At 34.5% G+C, this 22,492-nt stretch overlaps 1 protein-coding gene across 3 annotated transcripts in view; it reads right to left on the reverse strand.

Annotated features, from left to right (window-relative positions):
- Positions 1 to 22,492, reverse strand: part of LOC141544609 (uncharacterized) — a 119,299-nt gene that overhangs the window by 37,211 nt on the left and 59,596 nt on the right. For all 3 annotated transcript variants that reach the window (XM_074270987.1, XM_074270986.1, XM_074270985.1), the window contains exons 8-9: positions 15,239 to 15,376; positions 14,112 to 14,239 (exon numbers count right to left, since the gene is read on the reverse strand). In XM_074270987.1, the coding sequence (XP_074127088.1) occupies positions 14,112 to 14,239; positions 15,239 to 15,376 (266 nt within the window). The remainder of the gene's footprint in view (positions 1 to 14,111; positions 14,240 to 15,238; positions 15,377 to 22,492) is intronic.

Consider the following 22,492-nt stretch of genomic DNA (forward strand, 5'->3'; position numbering starts at 1 on the left):
ACTATTTCTCCATTTCACTAGGTATATTATTTTGTTATTTAATTCATAAATCATTCTCCAAAATTGACTTTCTCCAAAACATTGAAAATGATGCTGCCAGATTGCTTTTGAACTAATTATGTCCAAAGGAATATGAGATTTCATTTGTATGGAAATCACAGTGATAAAAATTACCTTCACTGATAAACAGGGAATTTCTCTGCAAATGATATTCTTTTAATTTAATAGTTTTTATTTACCAGATATATGCATGGGGAATTTCACAACATTGACAATTGCGAAACCGTTTTTTCTAATTTTTCCCCTCGTTCCCCCCCACCCCAAAGATGGCAGGTTGGTCAATACATGTTCGATATCTTAAAGTAGAAATTTATACATACACACACACACACACACACACACACACACACACACACACACACACGACCAAAAGGTTGTTTTGCAGTCCAAAAAGAATCGGACTTTGAAACAGTGTACAATTAGCCTGTGAAGGAAATATAAAATGCAGGCGGACAAAATTAGAGGGATTGGGAATTCTATGTAGTGGTTCTTATGCTGGGTGTAGCTGGTTCAGTTCATTATTGCTCTATTGGAAGTGATTTGGTTCATCTTATTGTTGAAAATGGCCATATCCATCAGAATTGATCATCATATAGTATTGTTGTGCAAGTATACAACGATCTTCTGGTCCTACTCATTTCACTCAGCATCAGGTCATGTAAATCTATCCAGGCTTTTCTGAAATCATCCTGCTAGTCATTTCTTACACAGCAATCATATTCCATAATATTCATATACCACAATTTATTCAGCCCTTCTCTAATCAATGGGCATCCGCATCCCTTTCCCTTCTTTAAGATCTCTTTGGGATATAAGACCAGAAGTAAAACTGCTGGGTGAAAGGGGATGCACAGTTTGATAACTTTTTGAGCAAAGTTGAAAATTGCTCTCCAGAATGGCTGGATGCATTCACAATTCCAGCAACAATGTGTCAGTGTCCCTGTTTTCCCACATCCCCTTCAACATTCTGCATTATCTTTCCCTGTCATTCTAGCCAATTAGAGATGTGTAGTGGTATCTCAGAGTTGTTTTAATTTGCATTTCTCTGATTAATAATGACATGGAGCATCTTTTCATATAGCTAGAAATAGTTTCAATTTCTTCTTCTGAGAATTGTCTGTTCATATCCTTTGACCATTTATCAATAGGAGAATGGCTTGATTTCTTATAAATTAGAGTCAATTCTCTTTATATTTTGGAAATGAAGCCTTTATTGCAAATGATATTCTTAGTGAATTATTAAGTTGAGGCACTGTGAGGTTAAGCAACTTGTGTAGAGTCAACCAGCTAGGATGTATCAGAAGTGAGTTTTAAACCTATGTCTTCTGACAGTAAAGGACAGCTCTTTAGCCAGTTTACCCAACTGGTTAGGACCTGCAAAAATGTTCACTGTGTCTCCTCAGACTGAGAATTTAGAGTTCCCGCTACTCTCTGATATATTTTAAGTGAAATTTCATTATATAACATAATACATATTGAGTTATCTAATAATGATTTATTTCCATTTAAACATAAATAAGCTAAAAATGTCATTTTATACTATGCAGCCAAAAATGGTATTTCTAGATACTTTCCTGAAGAGTGGAGGGCCTGAAGATATCAACTATGTTCATAAATATCAAAGTAGCTAATGCTTCTCCCTAGGCAGATATTTTAGTATGGTAGTTTTTTAAAACATAAAATCAAAGAGACAAAAAATGCACAAATCTTTGAGCTCTTCCTTCCTTTTGTCACATAAAGCCTCTGAATTGGTTTTCGAGTGACAGAATCCACATATATTTTCAGCAGAAGATACTTTGGAAGAACTTCAGGAAAAGTCGGTCTGAAGAACAGGGGTAGGGTGGAGGTGGCCCAGCAAAGGTACAATACAGGGACTGAGGTCAGAGTGGATTCTGTCCCCTGGAGAAATTTACTGGGAATCTTTTAACTATAATACAAGCTATTCTGTCTTGGTTCAGAAACCACTGGATCAGCAAACAGACTTTTCCTGAAGTTCTTCCAAAATATCTTCTGCTGAAAGACTTTCAACTCAACTTCAGAAGACAAATAATGAGACCCCAAACCCCAGGAAAACAAATGGGTTTAGCCATGCTTACACAGCACTAGATGGAAGACAGCAACCCTGGCCCCAGGGAAGCATGAAACTACTGTTGCCTGTAGAGGAAATTTGAGATAGAGGAAATTTGGGACAATTTCCCTATTGTCCTAAGAGCAGACCAGAACATTTAAAAATGAAAAGCAAAAGAACTCTGACCATAGATAGATTCTATGGAGATAGGGAAGTGCAGACCTCAAACCCTGATGACACTTGAGGCAAAAAGCCATCAGGTCAAGCCTCAAAATGTAAGATAACTTGGTCTGCAACTCTGAAGATTCTCTTAGTAAGAATTATAAATAGATCTTAAAAGAGTTAAAAGGAAAGTGGAGAAAGGAAATGAGAGCTTTAGAAAAAGAACCAGAGATCTTGTTTTAAAAAAAATACTACTTCCCGGGGGGGTGGGGGGGGGGCAGAGCCAAGATGGTGGAGAGGATAGATGCTTCATTCTGAACTCCCTTCTACCCTCACTTACTATATACCTAATTCAGCCTCAGAAATCATGCTTGACTGGTAGGATTCCCAAATATTGGGAGTACAACACTTTGCCAGCCAAAGATTACTTGGAACTTCGCCAGATAAAGTCTGTCTTGATCGGGTAGGAGGAGTCCAGAGCAGCCAGGGAGTCAGAACACGGAGGCTTGCCCATGCTGAGTGGACCCGGAGCACAGTGTGATCCCTGTGGGTGGAGAATTTGCAGGGAGGACTCTACCACACGTTGTCTGCTCTGCTTTAATTGAAAAGCAGTAGATCAACAGAGAAGTTACACAAACACCAAAAGTAGCATATACGCCAAAACACCAGAGTTTAACAGGACCTGACCATACCCACCCAGCACCAGGAGTGACCCAGCACAACCCCAGTACAGCTGTTCAGCCATAGTCTACCAGAACAGAGACACTTCTGCTGCTCAACCGCTTGTCCCAAGGCAGCCACTAATGGGGCTCTGCCCAGGGCACACTTCCTGCCCAGTGGGGTACTTCCAAAGAAAATCACACTACTGCATAGCAGGGTTCTGCCCAAGACACTCATAATTTCTGCACAGTGGGGGCTCTGCCCAGGGCAGTAAGACTTTGCAGCAGAATGTCCACTCTTCAAGCCTGTTTTTGCAGGACAGTTACTGTCTATCTGTCCCTGTTTTGCAGAGGAAGCTGAGAACCTCCTTGCCCTGAAGTCAGACACTAAGGGCTTTAAAAAAAATGAATAAAAAAGCCAAGCTAGCTTTAACTATAGATAGCTTCTATACAGAAATAGAGCAGATTTCTAACCCTAAGGAGACTAATAGAAGAAAATTTCCAGAAAAAAAAAAAAACAAAAACAAAAACAAAGGGGGATATAACCTGATCCCCATCAGACAAGTTCAACTGGAAGAAATCAGAAAATATCCTAAAACAGAGCTAGAAGAAAAATGGATAAAAAAAAAGAGAAGCTCTGCAAAAGAGCATGAGAAATGCATATAACTCATTAAAAGAAAGATTTGATAAAGTGGAAAAAGAAAACAACTTCCTGAAATGTGAAATGGAAAAGGTAAGGGACTCCCAGGTAAACAGAATTTGTGAATTTGAAAAGGTAAAGAAGTCCCAGGAAAGTAAGATTTGTTCATTGGAAAAATGAAAATAACTCATTAAAAACAAAACAAAACAAAACAAAACAAAACAAAACAAAACAAACAAACAAAAAAAAAATGAGTGAAATGGAAAAAATTCCATAGAGCAAAACAAGTCATTTAAAAACTCAATTGGACATATAGAAAAAGAAGGGAAAAAAGTTAATGAAGCTAATAACTTATTAAAAATAAGAACTGATTTGATTAAAAATCAGAACTGATCAGAATTGAATGTAAACTGCTTGCATTATTATCTTTCTACCCAGGTTACTTATACCTTTGGAATCCAATTATTACCATGCGACAAGAAAATTGGATTTACACACATATATTATATCTAGGTTATGCTGTAGTACATTTAATATTCATGGAATTGCCTGTCATCTAGGGGAGGGAGTAGAGGCAGGGAGGGAGGGAGGGGAAAATTTGGAAAAATGAATACAGGGATAATGTAAAAAAATATATATATTCATGCATATGTACTATGAAAAAATTATATTTATAAAATTAATTTAAAAACTCAGAATTGAAAAAACAGAAATGAATGATTATTTGAGACATCAAGAATCAGTCAAGAAAAAACAAAAAAATGAAAAAAATAGAAAAAAATGTTAAATATCTACGTGGAAAAATAAGAGACCTGGAAAATAGATCTAGGACACATAATCTAAGGATAATTGGAATCTCTGAAAAGCATGATGAGAAAAAAGAGCCTAGACACTATTTTTCAGAAAATCCTCCAAGAGAACTGCCTCACATGTAAGAGAATCAGAAGGTAAAATAGGCATTGAAACCCCAAATGAAAACGTCAAGTAATAACGTGGCTAAATTTCAGAACTGTCAGACTTAGGAAAAAATGTTACAAGCAGCCAGAAAAAAAAAAAAAAAAAAAAAAAAAAAAAAAAAAAAAAAAAAACAATACCAAGGAGCGACAATATAGGATAACTCAGAATCTAGCAGCTTCCACATTAAAGGATCAAAAGGGGCCTGGAATCTCAGCTTCTGAAAGTCAAAAAAGACTTGGAATGCAGCCAAGAATAAACTACCCAGCTAAGTAAGCTGCACATTTTTCTTCCAGGGAAGAAGATAGACATTCAATGAAACAAGTGAATTCCATTTATTCCTAATGAAAAAATAAATAAATAAATAGAGCTAAACAAAAAATTTAACCTCCCAATAGGAGAACCATAAAAGATAAAAAGAACTCTTGTTTTTTGTTATAGGCATACATAAAGAGCATTTGTATAATTTGGTTTTTACTGTTATAATATTTAAAAAAATTGGAAAATAAAAGTGGGAAAGGGGATTTTATCAGAAAAGGGAAAAGGGGAGATAAAAAGAGGGAAATTACATCACACAAAGAGGCAAAGGAAACCTATTATATCTGAGGGAATTAAGGGAGAGGGAGGTACATCGTACTCTCATCAGATTTGGCTCAAAGAGAAAATATTAGACATATTTGGTTTACAGAGAAACTTCTCTCACCTCATTGAAAAGTGGGAGATGAAAAGGGAGAAGGAAAGGAGTAAACTAAATAGAAGGGAATACAGAAAAAAAAATAAGACAAAGTTAAAGGAAAGGAGGAGGGGACTGAAAGGGGATGGGAGGGATTCTAAAAAGGGAGAGCGGCATGAGGCAAGTGGTGCCCTAAGTTTAATACTGGGGACATGGGTAAAGAGGGAAAGGAAAAGGAAAGTATAATCTGGGGATAATAAGATGGCAGAAAATACAGAATTAGTACTTTTAACTGTAAATGTGAATGTGATGAATTCTCCCATAAAGTGGAGTCTGATGCACACTGCATCAAAAGCCAGAATCCTTCAATATATGGTTTGCAGGAAACACATTTAAAGCAGGGTAATGCATACAGAGTCAAGGTAAAAGGCTGTAGGAGAATCTATTCATTATGCTTCAGGTGAATTCAGAATAGCAGGGCTAGCCATTTTCAGATCAAGAAAAGCAAAATATTATCTAATTAAAAGAAATAAGGAAGGAAAGTACATCTTGCAAAAGAGTAGCATAGACAATGAAGCAGTATCAATACTAAACATATATGCACCAAGTAGTGAATATATATTGTGCATATATGGTGCGCCAAGATCTCCTAAAGGAGAAGTTGAAAGAGTTGGAAGAAAAAATACACAGCAAACTATAATAGTTGGAGAACTCAACCTTGCACTTTCAGAATTAGATAAATCAAACCACAAAACAAATAAGAAAGAAGTTAAAGAGGTAAATATTGGTAATATTGGAAAAGTTAGATATGACAGATCTTTTGAGAAAACTGAATAGAGACAGGAAGGAGTATACTTTCTTCTCAGCAGTTCATGGAACTTCTACAAAAATTGACCATATATTGGGACATAAAGACCTCAAAATTAAATGCAGAAAGTTAGAAATAGTAAATTCATTCTTTTTAGATCACAATGAAAAAACTACATTCAACAAAAAGCTAGGGCTAAACAAAAAAGTAATTGGAAACTAAATAATCTCATCCTAAGGAATGAATGGGTCAAATCATAGACACAATAATTTCACTCAAGAGAATGACGACAATGAGACAACATACCAAAATTTGTGGGATGCAGCCACAGTGGTAATAAGGGAAATTTTTATATCTCTAGAGGCTTACTTGAATAAAATAGAGAAAGAAGATCAATGAATTGGGTTTACTACTTAAAAAGTTAGAAAAAGAGCAAATTAACCCTCCCATCAAATATTAACTTGGAATACTAAAATGAAAATGAAAATAAAATTGAATATAAAAAAACTTTTAAATTAATAAATAAAACTTGAGAGTTTGTTTTATGAAAAAAAACGATAAAATTGATAAACCTTTGGTAAATTTGATTAGAAAAAGGAAAGAAAGTGGGGCAGAGCCAAGATGGCACAGAAGATACACATGCATTTCTAAGCTCCCTTTTACCATCAATACCAACTAGTGAAATCAGCTTCAAAAATAATGCTGGACTGATAAAAACCACAAGGATTAGAAGCACAACTTACCAGAAAAAGAGAATCTGGAATTTTAACAGAAAAGGTCGGTTCTAAGAGGAGGAAAAAAAGCACTGGCACAGACAGGGTTGGACTAAGGGCTAGCACATTGAGTCAAATGGGCTGGGGAGAATTCTGGGATCAGAGAAGCCACTGAGATAGAGGAATCTGGCATAGGCTGATAGCTCCACTCTGCTTGTAAAATGGCACATAAGAAGAGAAATCAAAGCCACTTTAAAGTAAAAATCCAGAAAATATAATCACCCCAAACCAGAAGTTACCTAACACTAATCTCATTATGGTGTGCAGCCCCCTTCTGCTGTCTGGGGCTTTTCCTTAGGGCAGTTAAGAATGTGAACAGCAGGGGACACAGCCTGGGGCAGCCTGTAATCCTCATAGTGTGGGGCTCAGCCTGAGGTAGTGGAATTCTCACAGTAGTGAAACTTCAGCAGCAGTGGAACTCCCACAGCAGCAGAACCCCTGCAACAGCAAGTGTGCTTTCTGAGCAGAGATGTCCAGTTTAAGAGCAGGGGCTTTTTGTGTCAGCTGGTAATATTTACGGCCCTATGGGAGGCTTTGCCTGGGGTTTGTGACGCTTTTACTGTTCAGCCTCTAGTCTCAGGGCAGTTGCTAGGTGACATAGTGTGGGTCCTTCAATGGGCACTCCTTGCTGAAGCCCTGCTAACCACCTCTGAGTCATTTCTGTTGGGAGGAAGAGAACTCTCTCCCAGAGTTCTCTCTTAGCCCAGTCAAAGGATTGCTGCATCCTATCAACTGTCTGGGAGAAAGCTGGTAAATTTCATACAAAAGAGCAGACCCCCACAGAGTTTTAAGAATGAGTAAGAAACTGAAGAGAATGATTGACACATTCTATACTGAGAAAGAGCTGGTATCCAACCCCAAGGAAGCTAACAGCAAACACTCTCCAGATAACAGCCTAAAAGGGAATGATACATGCCCGTCAACACATAATCCTCTCCTAGAAGAGACTGGTCAAAAGTTAAGAGATTTTGAAGAAAAATGGGGAAAGGAAAGAGAAGCTATGATAGAGAATAACAACGTCCTGAAATTTGAGTTGGAAAAAAATACAGAATTCACAGGAGGTGCAGGGAAACAAAATTTTGTGAATTAGAAAAGATTAACAAAAAACAGGAAAGTAAGATTTCTGAATTGGAGAAGATAAAAAAAATCCTTAAAAAGTAGTGTTTGTGATGTGGAAAAAGAAAATAACTCACTAAAAAAATAGTGAAATGGAAAAAAATTCAACTGAGCAAAATAATTCATTTAAAAGCTCAATTGGACCCATACAAAAAGAACTAAAAATTTGAAGAAAATGACTCATTAAAAATCAGAACTGAACAAATAGAAATGAATGATTCATTGAGAAATCAAGAATCAGTCAAACAAAACAAAACAAAACAAAAAAATAAATAAATGAAAAGCTGGAGAATAACATCAAATATTTACTGGGAAAATCTATAGACTTGGAAAATAGATCTAGGAGAGATAATCTGAGGATCATTGGACTTACTGAAAATTATGATGAAAAAAAGAGCCCAGATTCTATTTTACAGGAAATCATCAACGAGAATTGTCCAGAGATAATAGGAACAGAAGGGAAAATAGGCGATGAAAGGATTCCTCGAACATCTTCTGAAAAAGACCCTAAAAAAAGAACATTGTGGCTAAGCTGCCAAACTACCAAACTAAGGAAAAAATATTGCAAGTAGCAAGGAAAAAAAAAATTCATATCAAGATTCCACAATAAGGATCACTCAAGACCTGGGTGCCTCCACATTAAAGGATCGTAGGGCCTAGAACCTGATATTCTGAAAGTCAAAAGAACTAGTATTGCAACCAATAATAAACTATCCAACTAAGTTTAGCATTTTCTTCCATGGAAGAAGATGGACATTTAATGAAACAGAGGAATTCCATTTGTTTCTAAGGAAAAAAAAAAAAAAAAAAAAAACAGATTTAAACAAAAAATTTGATCTACATCCACAAGTCTCAAGAGAAGCAAAAAAAAAAAAAAAGGTAAAAAGCACTCTTGAGAACTGTATCTCTGTTGTGGATACAAAGTCCACATGGATAATTTAATTTTACTGATATAACATGAAAAAGAAGTAGTAAAGGGAAGGAGATAGTATCATAAAATGGGAAAGGAAAGATAAAAAGAAGGAATCTAAATCCCAGGAGGAGGCATAGAAAATTTACCACATCTGAGGGAACTTAGAGAGGGGGAGAAATATTGTATAAATCTTACTCTCATCAGAGTAGGCTCAAAGAGTAAATAATTGACATATTTGTTTTTCACAGAATTCTCTCTCACCTCATTAAAAGTGCAGAGAGGAAAAAGGAAAAGAAAAAGAGGAATAAGGGAAGGGTACAAGAAAGGAGAAGGGACTTAAAAAGAGGGGGGAGGGATACTTAAAAGGGAGGGCTATGCATCACAAGTGGGGTCCATAAATTCAATACTGGGTAAAGGTTTCAGGGGGACAAGGGGGAAAAAAAAGCATAATCAGGGAATAATATGATGGCAGGAAATACAGAATTAGTAATTTTAACTCTAAATGTGAATGGCATGAACTCTCCCATTAAACTGAGGCAGATAGCAGACTGGATCAAATGTCAGAACCCTACAATATGTTGTTTACAGGAAACACATTTAAAGGAGGGAGATACATACAGAGTAAAGGTAAAAGGTTGGAAAAGAATCTATTATGTTTCAGGTGAAGCCAAAAAAGCAGGGCTAGCCATCCTTATCTCAGATCAAGCAAAAGCAGAAATTGATCCAATTAAAAGAGATAAGGAAGGAAACCATATCCTGCTAAAAGGTAGCATAGATAATGAAACCATATCAATACTAAACATATATGCACCAAATGGTATGCCATCTGACTTCCTAAAGGAGAAGTTAAGAGAGTTGCAAAAAAAATTAAACAGCAAATCTATAATAGTGAGAGACCTTAACCTTGCACTCTCAGAATTAGATAAATCAAACCATAAAAAAAATAAGAAAGGAATTAAAGAGGTAAATGGAACATTAGAAAAACTAGGTATGATAGATCTTTGGAGAAAACTGAATGGTGATAGAAAGGAGTATACTTTTTTCTCAGCAGTTCATGGAACCAATACAAAAATTGACCATATATTGGGACGTAAAAATCTCAAAATTTAATGCAGGAAGGCAGAAATAGTAAATGCCTTCATCTCAGATCACAATGCAATAAAAACTACATTCAACAAGAAGTTAGGGGCAAATAGACCAAAAAGTAATTTGAAACTAAATAATCTCATCTTAAAAATGACTAGGTAAAACAGCAAATTATAGAAAAAAATAATAATTTCACACAAGATAATGACAATGATGAGACATCATACCAAAATTTGTGGGATGCAGCAAAAGAGGTGATAAGGGGAAATGCCATGTCTTTAGAGGCTTACTTGAATAAGAGAGAGAAAGAGAAGATCAATAAATTGGGCCTGCAACTTGAAAAGCTAGAAAAGGACCAAAATAAACCCCCCAACCAAACACTAAACTTGAAATTCTAAAATTAAAAGGAGAAATCAATAATATTGAAAGTAGTGGGCAGGTAGGTGGCCCAGTGGATAGAGCACCAGCCTTGAATTCAGGAGGACCTGAGTTTAAATCTGGCCTCAGACATTTAACATTTCCTAGCTGTGTGACCCTGGGCCAGTCACTTAACCCCAGCCTCAGGAAAAAAAAATAAGAAAAAAAACAAAAAAATGAAAAAAAAATCTATTGAATTAATAAATAAAACTAAGAGTTGGTTTTATGTAAAAGCTAATAAAATAGATAGACCTTTGGTAAATCTGATTAGAAAAAGGAAAGGGAAAACTTAAATTGTTAGTCTTACAAATGAAAAGAGGGATCTTTCCACCAATGAAGAGGAAATTAGAGAAATAATAAGGAGTTACTTTCCCCAACTTTAAATGGATGACTACCTCCAAAAATATAGGCTTCCTAGATTAAGAGAAGGAGGAGGTAAACTGCTTAAATAGTCCCAACCAAAAACTAAACTTGAAATTCTAAAATTAAAAGGAGAAATCAATAATATTGAAAATAGTGGGCAGCTAGGTGGCCCAGTGGATAGAGCACCAGCCTTGAGTTCAAATCTGGCCTCAGACATTTGACACTTCCTAGCTGTGTGACCCTGGATAAGTCACTGAACCCCAGCCTCAGTAAAAAAATAAAGAAAGAAAAAAAAAAAAAAGAAAGAAAAAAACCCCTTTTAATTGATAAATAAAACTAAGAGTTGGTTTTATGAAAAAGCTAATAAAATAGATACAACTTTGTTAAATCTGATTAGAAAAAGGAAAGGGAAAACAAATTGTTCGTCTTAAAAATGAAAAGGGGGATTTTTCCACCAACGAAGAGGAAATTAGAGAAATAATAAGGAGTTACTTTGCCCAATTTTAAATGGATGACTACCTCCAATAATATAGGCTTCCTAGATTAACAGAGGAGGAGGTAAACTGCTTAAATAGTCCCATTTAAGAAAAAAGAAATAGAACAAGCTATTACTCAACTCCCCAAGAAAAAATCCCCAGGACCAGATGGGTTTACATGTGAATTCTACCAAACATTTAAAAAACAAGTAGCCCCAATGTTATATAAATTATTTGAAAAAATAGAGGATGAAGGAGTCCTACCAAACTCTTTATATGACACAGACATGTCACTGATGATACTAAACGAGGTAGGTTGAAAACTGAGAAAGAAAACTATAGACCAATCTCCTTAATGAATATTGATGCTAAAATCTTAAATAAGATATTAGCAAAAAGACTTCAGAAAATCATCCCCAGAATAATACACTATGATCAAGTAGGATTTATACAAGGAATGGAATGCAGGGCTGGTTTAATATTAGGAAAACTATTAGGAAAACTATTAGTATAATTGACCATATTAATAATCAAATTTTAAAAAAGCTTATGATCATCTCAATAGATGCAAAAAAAAGCATTTGATAAAATATAACATCCATTCCTACTACAAACACTTGAGAGAATAGGAATAAATGGACTATTCCTTAAAATAGCCATGAGCCTATACTTAAGACCATCAGTAAGCATACTAGGTAATGGAGATAAACTGGAACCTTTCCTAGTAAGATCAGGAGTGAAAAAGGTTGCCCACTATCACCATTACTATTCAATATTGTATTAGAAATGCTAGCCACGGCAATAAGATTCAAGAAAGAGATTAAAGGAATAAGAGTAGGTAATGAAGAAATCAAACTATCACTCTTTGCAGATGGTTTGATGGTATAGTTAGAGAACCCAAGAGATTCTAATAAAAAGTTATTGGAATTCACAACTTTAGCAAATTTGCTGAATACAAAATAAATCCACATAATTTTCCAGCATTTTTATACACCACCAACAAAATGCAACAGCAAGAGATACAAAGAGAAATTCCATTCCAAACAACTGTCAAGACTATAAAATATTTGGGAATCCATCTACCAAAGAAAAGTCAGGAATTATATGAGCAAAATTACGAAACACTTGCCACAAAAATAAAGTCAGATTTAAATAATTGGAAAGACATTAAGTGCTCTTGGATAGACCGAGCGAATGTAATAAAGATGACAATGCTCCCCAAACTAATCTATTTATTTAGTGCTATACCAATCAGACTCCCAAGAAACTATTTTAATGACCTAGAAAAAATAACAACAGAAATTATATGGAACAATAAGAGGTTGAGAATTTCAAGGGATGTAATGAAAAAAAAATTAAATGAAGTTGGTCTAGCTGTACCTGATCTAGAACTATATTATAAAACAACAGTCATTAAAACCATTTGGTATTGGCTAAGAAATAGACTAGTCGATCAGGGGAAAAGATTGGGTACACAGGACAAAATAGGGTACAACTATAGAAATCTAGATTTTGACAAACCCAAAGACACCAACATTTGGGATAAGAATTCATTATTTGAAAAAAAAAAAAACTGTTGGGAATACTGGAAATTAGTATGGCAAAAATTAGATATGGACCCACACTTAACACCATATACCAAGATAAGAACAAAATGGGTCCATGATTTAGGCATAAAGAATGAGATCATAAAGAGATTAGAGGAACTGGGGATAGTCTACCTTTCAGACCTGTGGAGGACAAAGAAATTTATGACCAAAGGAGAACTAGAGATCATTATTGATCACAAAATAGAAGATTTTGATTACATCAAATTAAAAAGCATTTGTACAAACAAAACTAATGCAAACAAGATTAGAAGGGAAGTAACAAATTGGGAAAATATATGGAGGGCTGTGAAAAGCAAGTGGTGTTCACAAGTTTAATACTGGGTAGGGGGGTAAGAGGGAAGGAAAGGTTAAAAACATAAGCAGAGGTTAACAGGATGGCAAGCAATATAGAATTAGTCATTCTAACCATAAATGTGAATGGGGTAAACTCCCTTGTAAAGAGGAATCAGTGAGTAGACTAGATTAAAAGTCAGAATCCTACTATAAGTTGTTTACAGGAAATACACCTGAAACAGGGTAATGCATTCAAACTAAAAGTAAAGGAATCTACGATGCTTCAGGTAAAGCCAAAAAAGCAGGGGTAGCCATCATCATCTCAGATCAAGTAAAAACAAAAATTGATTGAATTAAAAGAGATAAGGAAGGGCATTATATCCTGCTAAAGGGCAGCATCAATAATGAAGCCGTATCAATATTAAACATATACTCACCCAGTGGTGCAGCATCTAAATTCTTAAAAGAGAAAATAAGGGAGCTGAAAGAAGAAATAGACAGCAAAACTATAATAGTGGGAGATCTCAACCTTGCACTCTCAGAATTAGATAAACCAAACCATAAAATAAATAAGAAAGAAGCCAAACAGGTAAATAGAATACTAGAAAAGTTTGATATGATAGATCTTTGGCGAATTTCATTCAATTTATATTAAATCATAAGAAATGGTATCATTTATTTACCCCACATTTAAGCGTAAAAACATTATATTATCAAATGTAATATTTAATGTTTTAAGTGTTAAAGAGTTTTCACTTTTGGTTAAGTTATTTGGTTATTTTGGTTTAACATATGTAGAATAATTTGGTTAAACATTTATAAAATAATTTGGAAGTCAGAAAATTGATAGTGTAGCCTAACATTTATTGGGGAGATAAAGCAGATAAAAGTGACACAAACATTGCTTTGTAGTTTCAGGGTAGTAGACCTACAATTTGGTAATTAATTCATTAACCAAAGATAAAAAAGTTTCTATTATTTTAAAATAGAGAATGTATGAATTTTAAGATAGCGCTTATTTTTTAATTAACTATTTATTTGGGTTTATCAGTAGTTCTACCTTTTTTGTACAGGAATGGTACACTGAAAGCAAATCCAAAACCAGAAGGTTGCTCTGAACAGCTGATTTGGGATGTAGAGGGCTTATTACAGTCTTTCTGATTTTCAATTTGTTGATAATAAGTAAGTCTAAAAAAAAAGTAAACAAAATAAGTCTGCATCACCCAAATAAAATAATATATGCAACAAATCTTTATGTATCTCAAATATTAGACACTTTTAATATTTTTATTGTTTTAATAAAGTCTTTAATAAAGCAATACTAATCATTCAACTGAGATGTAATACATTTGTCTTCAGAGTCACAGTACTATAGAATTGTAGGCTTAAAACTGAAAAGGCTTATTAAGGGCATTAAGGGTAATCTTTTTATCAGTTAAATAACTAAATCCCAGAAAGGATCCAGTTGTCCAGACAAGTTGTCCACACACAGTGAGAGGGATGATCTTTCCCCAGGACTTCTGACACCAAATTGAGCATATTTACCCCTACAAACTGCCTGTGAATACTTAATGTTGGCCATTAACATATAGGATTCTTTTTCATTAGCACTCACATGAAGATATCCAAGATATAATGTGATTTTCCCTAAACCTTAACTTTAGGTCTCTTACAAGTGAGAGATGTCTGCAAGACATTAAAAAAGAAATAAACAACAACAAAACCCACTGCCTCTATCAATGTACACAATTATTATTATATTATAGAATTTGTGAAGATCAAATACGAAAATGTATGTAAAACATTGGAAAATCTTAAAAACACTATTAAAATGGCAGTTATTATCATTATTACTTCTGAAAATTCTGATATCAGACTTGTGTGGTTCTAGCTCATATCTTTTTTGCCCGTGTTGTACTCAACTTCGATAATTTGAGTTGGTCATTTGCTCAATTTCTTCTTAGGATCCTTAAGTATGAAACAGAGGTCTATCCTCAAGAGGTTGCCTGTTTGCCCAGGGCTATTCTGAACATGTGGCAGTTGGAAGAGCTGGAATTTTCCAGGGACTTTGCCAGACAGTTGTTACATTATGCAAGTATAAAAACCATATTCACTTTCGATTTTATGGAGGAAAAATTCTTTTAGATGCAGTTACATAAAGACATTTAGAATTATGTTAGCACTTACAGAGGATAATCATATTGCTGAGCATACTGCTCAGCTGTCCATCCATACACATCTTGGATAGTGGGATCAGCATTATGGTGGAGAAGCAGAGTGACCAAATCTGATGATTCCTGAGTGACAGCAATCATAAGGGCCGTTCTAGAATAACAAAGAAACAATTCATTTTTAAAACTTTAAACTAATCACATTTAATCATGTTTCTAGATATACTTCAATAAGAAGATATCTCATATCATTTAGTCTTAATACACATATGCAACATGAACATATAGTGATGGAGAGGAGTATTTTGATTACTCAAGTGCAGCATTAGAAATGACAATGAAAACCAGACAGAAAGATGGAAAAGAGAACTTTTTTGTCCCCTTCCAATTTTAGTAGGGATTGTGAAATTAATCATAATTTAAAAAAATAGAGATTGTGTCAATGTTCCTTGGGTGACAAAATTAAGGCAATTCAGTTTGTTTACTGGCCTGAAAAGTAAAGTGGAAGCTCTTTGAAAGGGGTAGCTAGATGGCACAATGGATAGAAACCCAGCCCTGAAGTTAGGAGGACCTGAGTTCAAATTTGGGCTCAGACACTTAACATTTCCTAGCTGTGACACCCTGGGCAAGTCAGTAGCACCAGTTGCCTCAGACAAAAAAACAAACAAACAAACAAACAAACAAAAACAATTAGAAACAATCTTATCAATTCCATTAAATTCTTACTCCAGTGCCCTATCATAATGTAGAAGTGACAATTGGTTGTCTAAAGCAAAATCAGATGAAGCTCTTTTATGTCTTAACTTTCTGAAAGTCTTTGAACATGAATACAGCAATGAACTTTCTTGTTTAGGGGAACACTTATGTAAATTTAGAAGAATTAATTGCCAGAAAGAGAGCACCAATTGATTTGGAGAAAGATCATTAACTCACAAAGTCAACTTATTAAAATTCTTAAGGAGCTGAACAAGTGGAAAGAATATCTATGTTGATGAAAACACAAATGTTTTCTGAAATACTTCTGAAGTACTGAGCTTATTGTATGCTGGATGATATATGGGTTTTTGATAAGCTAGTACTGATGAAAGATAGTACTATCCCTTGACTACTTAGTCATAAATGACAAAACAGCTTGATTCTGTTAAAGGTTCAGTTAGTGCAAGAAAAATCCTCACTGATGAAATCATAGATTTAAAAAGAAAAACTATTTATTTTGAAATATTAATAAGCTCTTTCTAGCAGATAGAAATATTAATTCTCTTTTTTCTCTGATCCTAACTCTCTAATATCAGATCTAAGAAAGGAGGAAAAAGTATGTTTGGATGGGAATTAAAAGATAATGAGAGATATTGAAACTGATGGAATCATAAACTTTAGTATTAGTAGTTAATATTATCATATGTCTAAAAAGGTGTGTTTTGTTTTGTTTTTTATTTTTATTAACATTGTGTTCAGCAGTCAAGATCGGGAAGTAAATAATAAATCATTTTGAGTCTTCCACATTAATCTCCAAAAAACATAAAATTGCTCCCCAATGAAACTTCTATAATAGCAGAACCATCAAAAGGATGGAGTGAAACTATCTGTGAGTTTAAGAATCTTGGAAGATTGGCAGGAAAGATCTCCCTAGAATAAATGGGAAATGCAGTCCAGAACAAGAAGCATCTCAGGAAACTTACATCAGGTTCCACCTCAGCAAACCAGCAGTAGATTCTGAGTGTCAGCTCAGAGAATTAGGCAAAAGCTAACACCAGCACCTCCCATGTACCTCCATGTTGGCATGGCCAGGGGAACAGGCAAACTTCAGCTCCGAGTTTTTAGGATAGCTCCCTGGTAAACAAGAAACCCCCAGGGGCCAGAACTCATGTGTTTCAGTGTAGCCCTAGGAAAAGAGGTCAATTTCAAACCTAGAGGTACTTAAGCACACAGGCAGCCACAAGTGGTTAAACTGCTACTTGCTTCAGTGTATCTCTGGAAAAGTGCAGAAAAAGCCTTAGAAGAAGGCAGGCACAAACACTCGGACATTGGCTCAGTATAAGCCTCCAGCAGTGTCAGCTACTCTACCCCACCCCATCCCTAAAGAAAAAGACAAAGTGGTTTCAGGCCCAGAAAGGACTTTTAGGAGAGCTCAAAAAATAGCTTAAAAATCATATAATTCAAGGGCAAAAAAATAAGAACTTTTCATTGGCATTTTGCCCATAGATATTTTCACATAGTTGCCCTCATCTATTCTGTCACCATAATAACTTTCTATGGTCAGATCTCTTTTGCTCATCCTTTAGCACTGCTGGAGGCCCTCAGGGTCTTACAGCCTGCTTGGTACTAAATTGAGCTGTTAGTGATAGTGTTTGGCATGTATTGAGGCCCTTGAGGAGCTTCTGCATTCACCCCCAATACGACAAAGGACAGGGTAATCCAATCACTGGCAGGTACCTGTTTGCTTAGGTGCCTGAAGGTTAGAGTTTACTTCTTTATCTGGGGCTACACTGAAAGGAGGTCTGGCCTCTGGAGCTTGCCTGTTTTCAAGGACCTAGACTGAAGCATGTGACCCTTGTCAGAGGTAGTCTCCCTGTTCCCCTGACTATACTGGGATATTTTGGGGATCCAATGTTGGCATTTGCTTACTCCACCATACTGGTTCTCAGTTTCTACATATGGTTCCTGAGGTGGGGCTTCCTACTGGCTTGCTTCCTGACTTGCATTGTGCTCCCCTTTTGCCTCACACATTTCCTGCTAATTTTTCAAGATTTTTGGGCTCACAATTTATTTCTCCCAGTATTTTTGATGATTCTTCTCTGCCCCGATTTGGTGTGGAAACTATTTTATGTTTGTTTTTTGGTGAATATGAGAGTGCTACACTGATTTCCTGCTTAGTTTTCTAGCTCTACTCCCAGAAGTCATTCAAAAATATTAAATGCATTCTTTTCAGATCTTAATGCAATAAGATAAAATTCATCAAAGGGCAGTGGGAAAAACAGTTAAATCATTAATAAAAAACTAAATAATCTAATCCTAAATTTAAAAACAAAATTTCAGAATCAATGCTAAATCAAGCCTCTTAATAGAATCTGGAGTGACAGAATCCACAAACTTTCATAGTATAATCATTTTCCAACTTAAGATACTTTGCAAGGATTTCAGGAAAGGTCTGGCTCAATTGGATGGGGAGATGTATATGTATACATATACATGTATATATGTATATATGTATATATATATATAGATAGATAGATAGATAGATAGATATAGATATAGATAGATAGATAGATAGATAGATAGATAGATAGATAGATAGATATGTATACACACACATACATGCAAATTAATAGCAATGATCTGCAATGACCAGCTGTAAATGCCTTTCTTATTCTGAGTAGTACAATGATCCATATCTACTCTGAAGGACTTAGGATAAGAAATTGACCTCTCTTTTTCTCTCTCTCTCTTTCCCTCCAATCCTGCTTTTCTTTCTCTCCCTTTAAGTTTTATTTTTCTTTGAAGAAAAAACAAAAAGGATTTCATTATGATCTTATGCAAAAAGGCATGTTCATCAGTAGGAGTACTAACTTTACTTTTCTTAAAGATTGTTCTTGTTATTGTTGCTGTTGTTTGGGTGTTTTTGTTTGTTTTTACAATAAGAGAGTTCTATGTTTTCTTTCTCATCTATGGAAATGTTTTGCATAACTTCACATATAGTTTCTTAATAGGAACTGTGTGTAGGGACAAAGGAGAGAATGTGGAACTCACATTTTTGTTTTGTTTTACTTTTTATTTAATTTTATTTATTTTTAATTTTTTTAAATACATGTATATTTTCAATATTCAACATGCAAAATATTGTGTTCCAAATTTTTTCTCCTTCCATTTCCCTCACCCATCCCCAGTTAGCAAGTAATTCAATATATTAAACATGTGCAATTCTTCAATACACATTTTCACAATTATTATGCTGCATAAGAAAACCAGGTCAAAAGGGGGGAAAAAAGAAAGAAAGAAAACAAAAAGGAAGCAAAGAGAAACAACATCAAAAGTGAAATACTATGTTGTGATTCCCACTGAGATCCCATAGTCCTCTCTCTGGGGTGCAAATGGCTCTCTTCATCATGAGACCACTGGAACTGGCCTGAATCACCTTGCTGTTGAAAAGAGCCATTTCTGTCAGAAATGATCATTGTATAATCTTATTGTTGCTGCATACAATGTTCTTAGTTTTCCTCACTTCACTTAGCATCAGTTTATGTAAGTCTCTCAAGACCACTCTGAAATCATCCTGCTGATTATTCCTGATAGAATAATATTATTCCAAAAATGTAATATGCCATAACTTGTTCAGCCACTCTCCAACTGATGGACATCCACTCAGTATCCACTTCATTGCCACTACAAAAAGGGCTGCTACAAACATTTTTGCCAACATAAGTCCTTTTTCCTTTTTTATGATATCTTGGGGATACAGGCCCAATAGGGACATTGCTTGTTTAAAGGGACATTGTTTCAACATTGTTTCATATTGCTCTTCAGAATGGTTGGATCAGTTTACTTCACCAACATACCCTCCAATATTTATCATTATCTTTTCCTGTCATCCTAGTCAATCTGGGAGGTATGTAGTTGTATCTCAGAGTTGTTTTAATTTGCATTCCTCTGACCAATAATGAATTAAAGTATCTTTTCAAGTGACTAGAAATGGTTTGGATTTCTTCATCTGAAATTGTTCATATCCTTTAACCATTTGTCAATTGGATAATGGTTTGTATTCTTATTAATTTTTATTTGAATTAATTCTCTCTCTATATTTAGAAATTAGGCCTTTATCAGAGCCCTTGGAAGTAATTTTTCTCAGATTACTGCTTTCCTTCTTATCTTTATTGGTTTTGCTTGTACAGATTTTTTTTGTGTGTGCAGAAAATTTTTAAATCACATTAATTTAAAATTAAATTATCCATTTTGTATTCCAGAATGTACTCTAGTTCTTCTTTGGCAACAAATTCTTTCCTTCCTCACTGAACTGAGATTATTCTTCTAATTTGCTTATAGTAACACTCTTTATGTCTAAATCATTATTCCATTCAACTTTTTCTTGGTATAAGGTATTAGGTTAGGATCAATCATTTTTCATTTTTTTTACGATTTCTTTGGAATGCAGGTAAGTAGAGACACTGCTGGTTCAAAGGGTATGCACAGTTTGATAACCCTTTGGGCATAGTTCCATATTGCTCTCCAGAATGGTTGGGTCAGTTCACAACTCCATCAGTAATATAATATTGTCTCAGTTTTCCCACATTCCATCTAACATTCATCATTATCTTTTCTTGTCATTTTAACCAATCTGAGAATTCTGTAATGGTACCTCAGAGTTGTCCTAATTTGCATTTCTCAGACCAATAATGATTTAGAACATTTTTTCACATGACTAGAAATGATTTTAATTTCATCATCTGAAAATTGTCTGTTTATATGCTTTAGCTACTAATCATTTGGCGAATGGCATGTCTTTTCTATAAATTTGGAACTCAAAACTTGTAAAAAGAAATGAAAAGGTTTAAATGTAACTGACAATAAGAATAAATAAATTTTCAAAAAGCAATTATAGGAACTTATTACCAGAATTATACAAAATGGTTACATAGCATTTATACCAGGAATAGAGAGCTGTCTGAATATCAGAAAAAACTAACAGCATAATTGACTATATCAATAACAAAACTAACAGAAATCATATAATTATCTCAATATATTCAGACAAAAGCATTCAACAAAATATAATATTAATTCATATTAAACAACAACAACAAGAGGATGTAGTAATAAATCAAATTTTCCTAAAAATGATAAATACCATCTATCTAAAACCATATTCAAGCATTATATGCAATGGGAATAATATGGTAGAAACATTTCCAGTAAACTCAGGAGTGAAATGAGGTTGTCTCTTATCCCCACTACTATTTAATATTGTATTAGAAATGTTAGCTTTAACAATAAGAGGGGGAAAAAGAAATGACAGGAATAGAGTTGGTAATGAGAAAACAAAACTATCATTATTTGCAGATGATATGGCATGTTTAGTTAATCAACTAAAAATACTAAAAAAGAATTAACTTTAGTAAAGCTGGATACAAAATAAATGCCCGTAAAAGAGAATGATATAAATGGGATGACATACCAAAATTTATGAAATGTAACCAAAACAGCATTAAATAAAGGTAAAATTTACTTCTCTAAATTCTTATATCAGTGAAATAGAAATAGAACAGATCAATGAATTGGGCCAGAAACTTAAAAAAAAAAAAAAAAAAAAAAAAAAAAAAAAAAAGCCTAGTAAGAGAGCAAATTTAAAAATCACTAATTCAGTACCAAATGGAAATCCTCAAAATCAAATCTGAGATTCAAGAGATTTAACTTATTAAAAAAATGTAGTGGAAGTATTAAGCTAATAAATCCAATAGCTGCTTTTATGAAAAATCATTGAGATACATCATTAATTAATTAGATTTTTTTAAAGAGTGTTGAAAACCAAATTCCAGTATCAAAAAATATGAAATTATCACTAATGAAGAAATTAAAGCAATTATTGGCAAATATTTTGCCCAATTATGTGCTAATAAATATGAGGAAATCAATGAATATTTAGGAAATCATAAATTACCCAAGTTAAGTGAACCGGAAATAGAATGCCTAATTAAATAACTGCATCTTAGAAAAAGAAATTGAGCAAGCCATTATTGAACTCCTTAAGGAAAAAAAATCCCCAGTGCCCGATGGGTTCACTTGGGAATTCTAATAAACATTCAAAGAAAACTTCATTCTATGAGCATATACATTGCTAGGGAAAATAGGTGAAGGAGTCCTGCTAAATTCCTTTTATGCAACAAATATGGTGCTATACCTAAATAAGGAAGTGCTAGATAGAGAAATAAAATTATACTCTAATAAAATAAAATGATAAAAGTTGAAGAAAAGATAGGAAAATTGGGACATTTATGCATTGTTGGTGGAGTTGTGAACTGATCCAACCTTTCTGAAGAACAATTTGGAATTATAGCCAAAGGAGGAGAAAACTGTGAATACCAGCAATGCTATGTTTGTACCCCTATGAGATGATAAGAAAGGGGGAAACCCCGGAAAGCCTGCGTCTCTCAGAACCCGGCCACCCCCAACCCCCACCTGGACTGATTCAGCGCGTTCTCAGAGCCTCAGAGTGCAGACTCAGTACAGTCATCGTTGTTCTGTTAGTGGCTCTCTGCTGCCCTACCCCCAGTCTGTAGAG

This window comes from Sminthopsis crassicaudata, chromosome 5 (assembly GCF_048593235.1).
Source record: "Sminthopsis crassicaudata isolate SCR6 chromosome 5, ASM4859323v1, whole genome shotgun sequence".
NCBI lineage: Eukaryota > Metazoa > Chordata > Mammalia > Dasyuromorphia > Dasyuridae > Sminthopsis > Sminthopsis crassicaudata.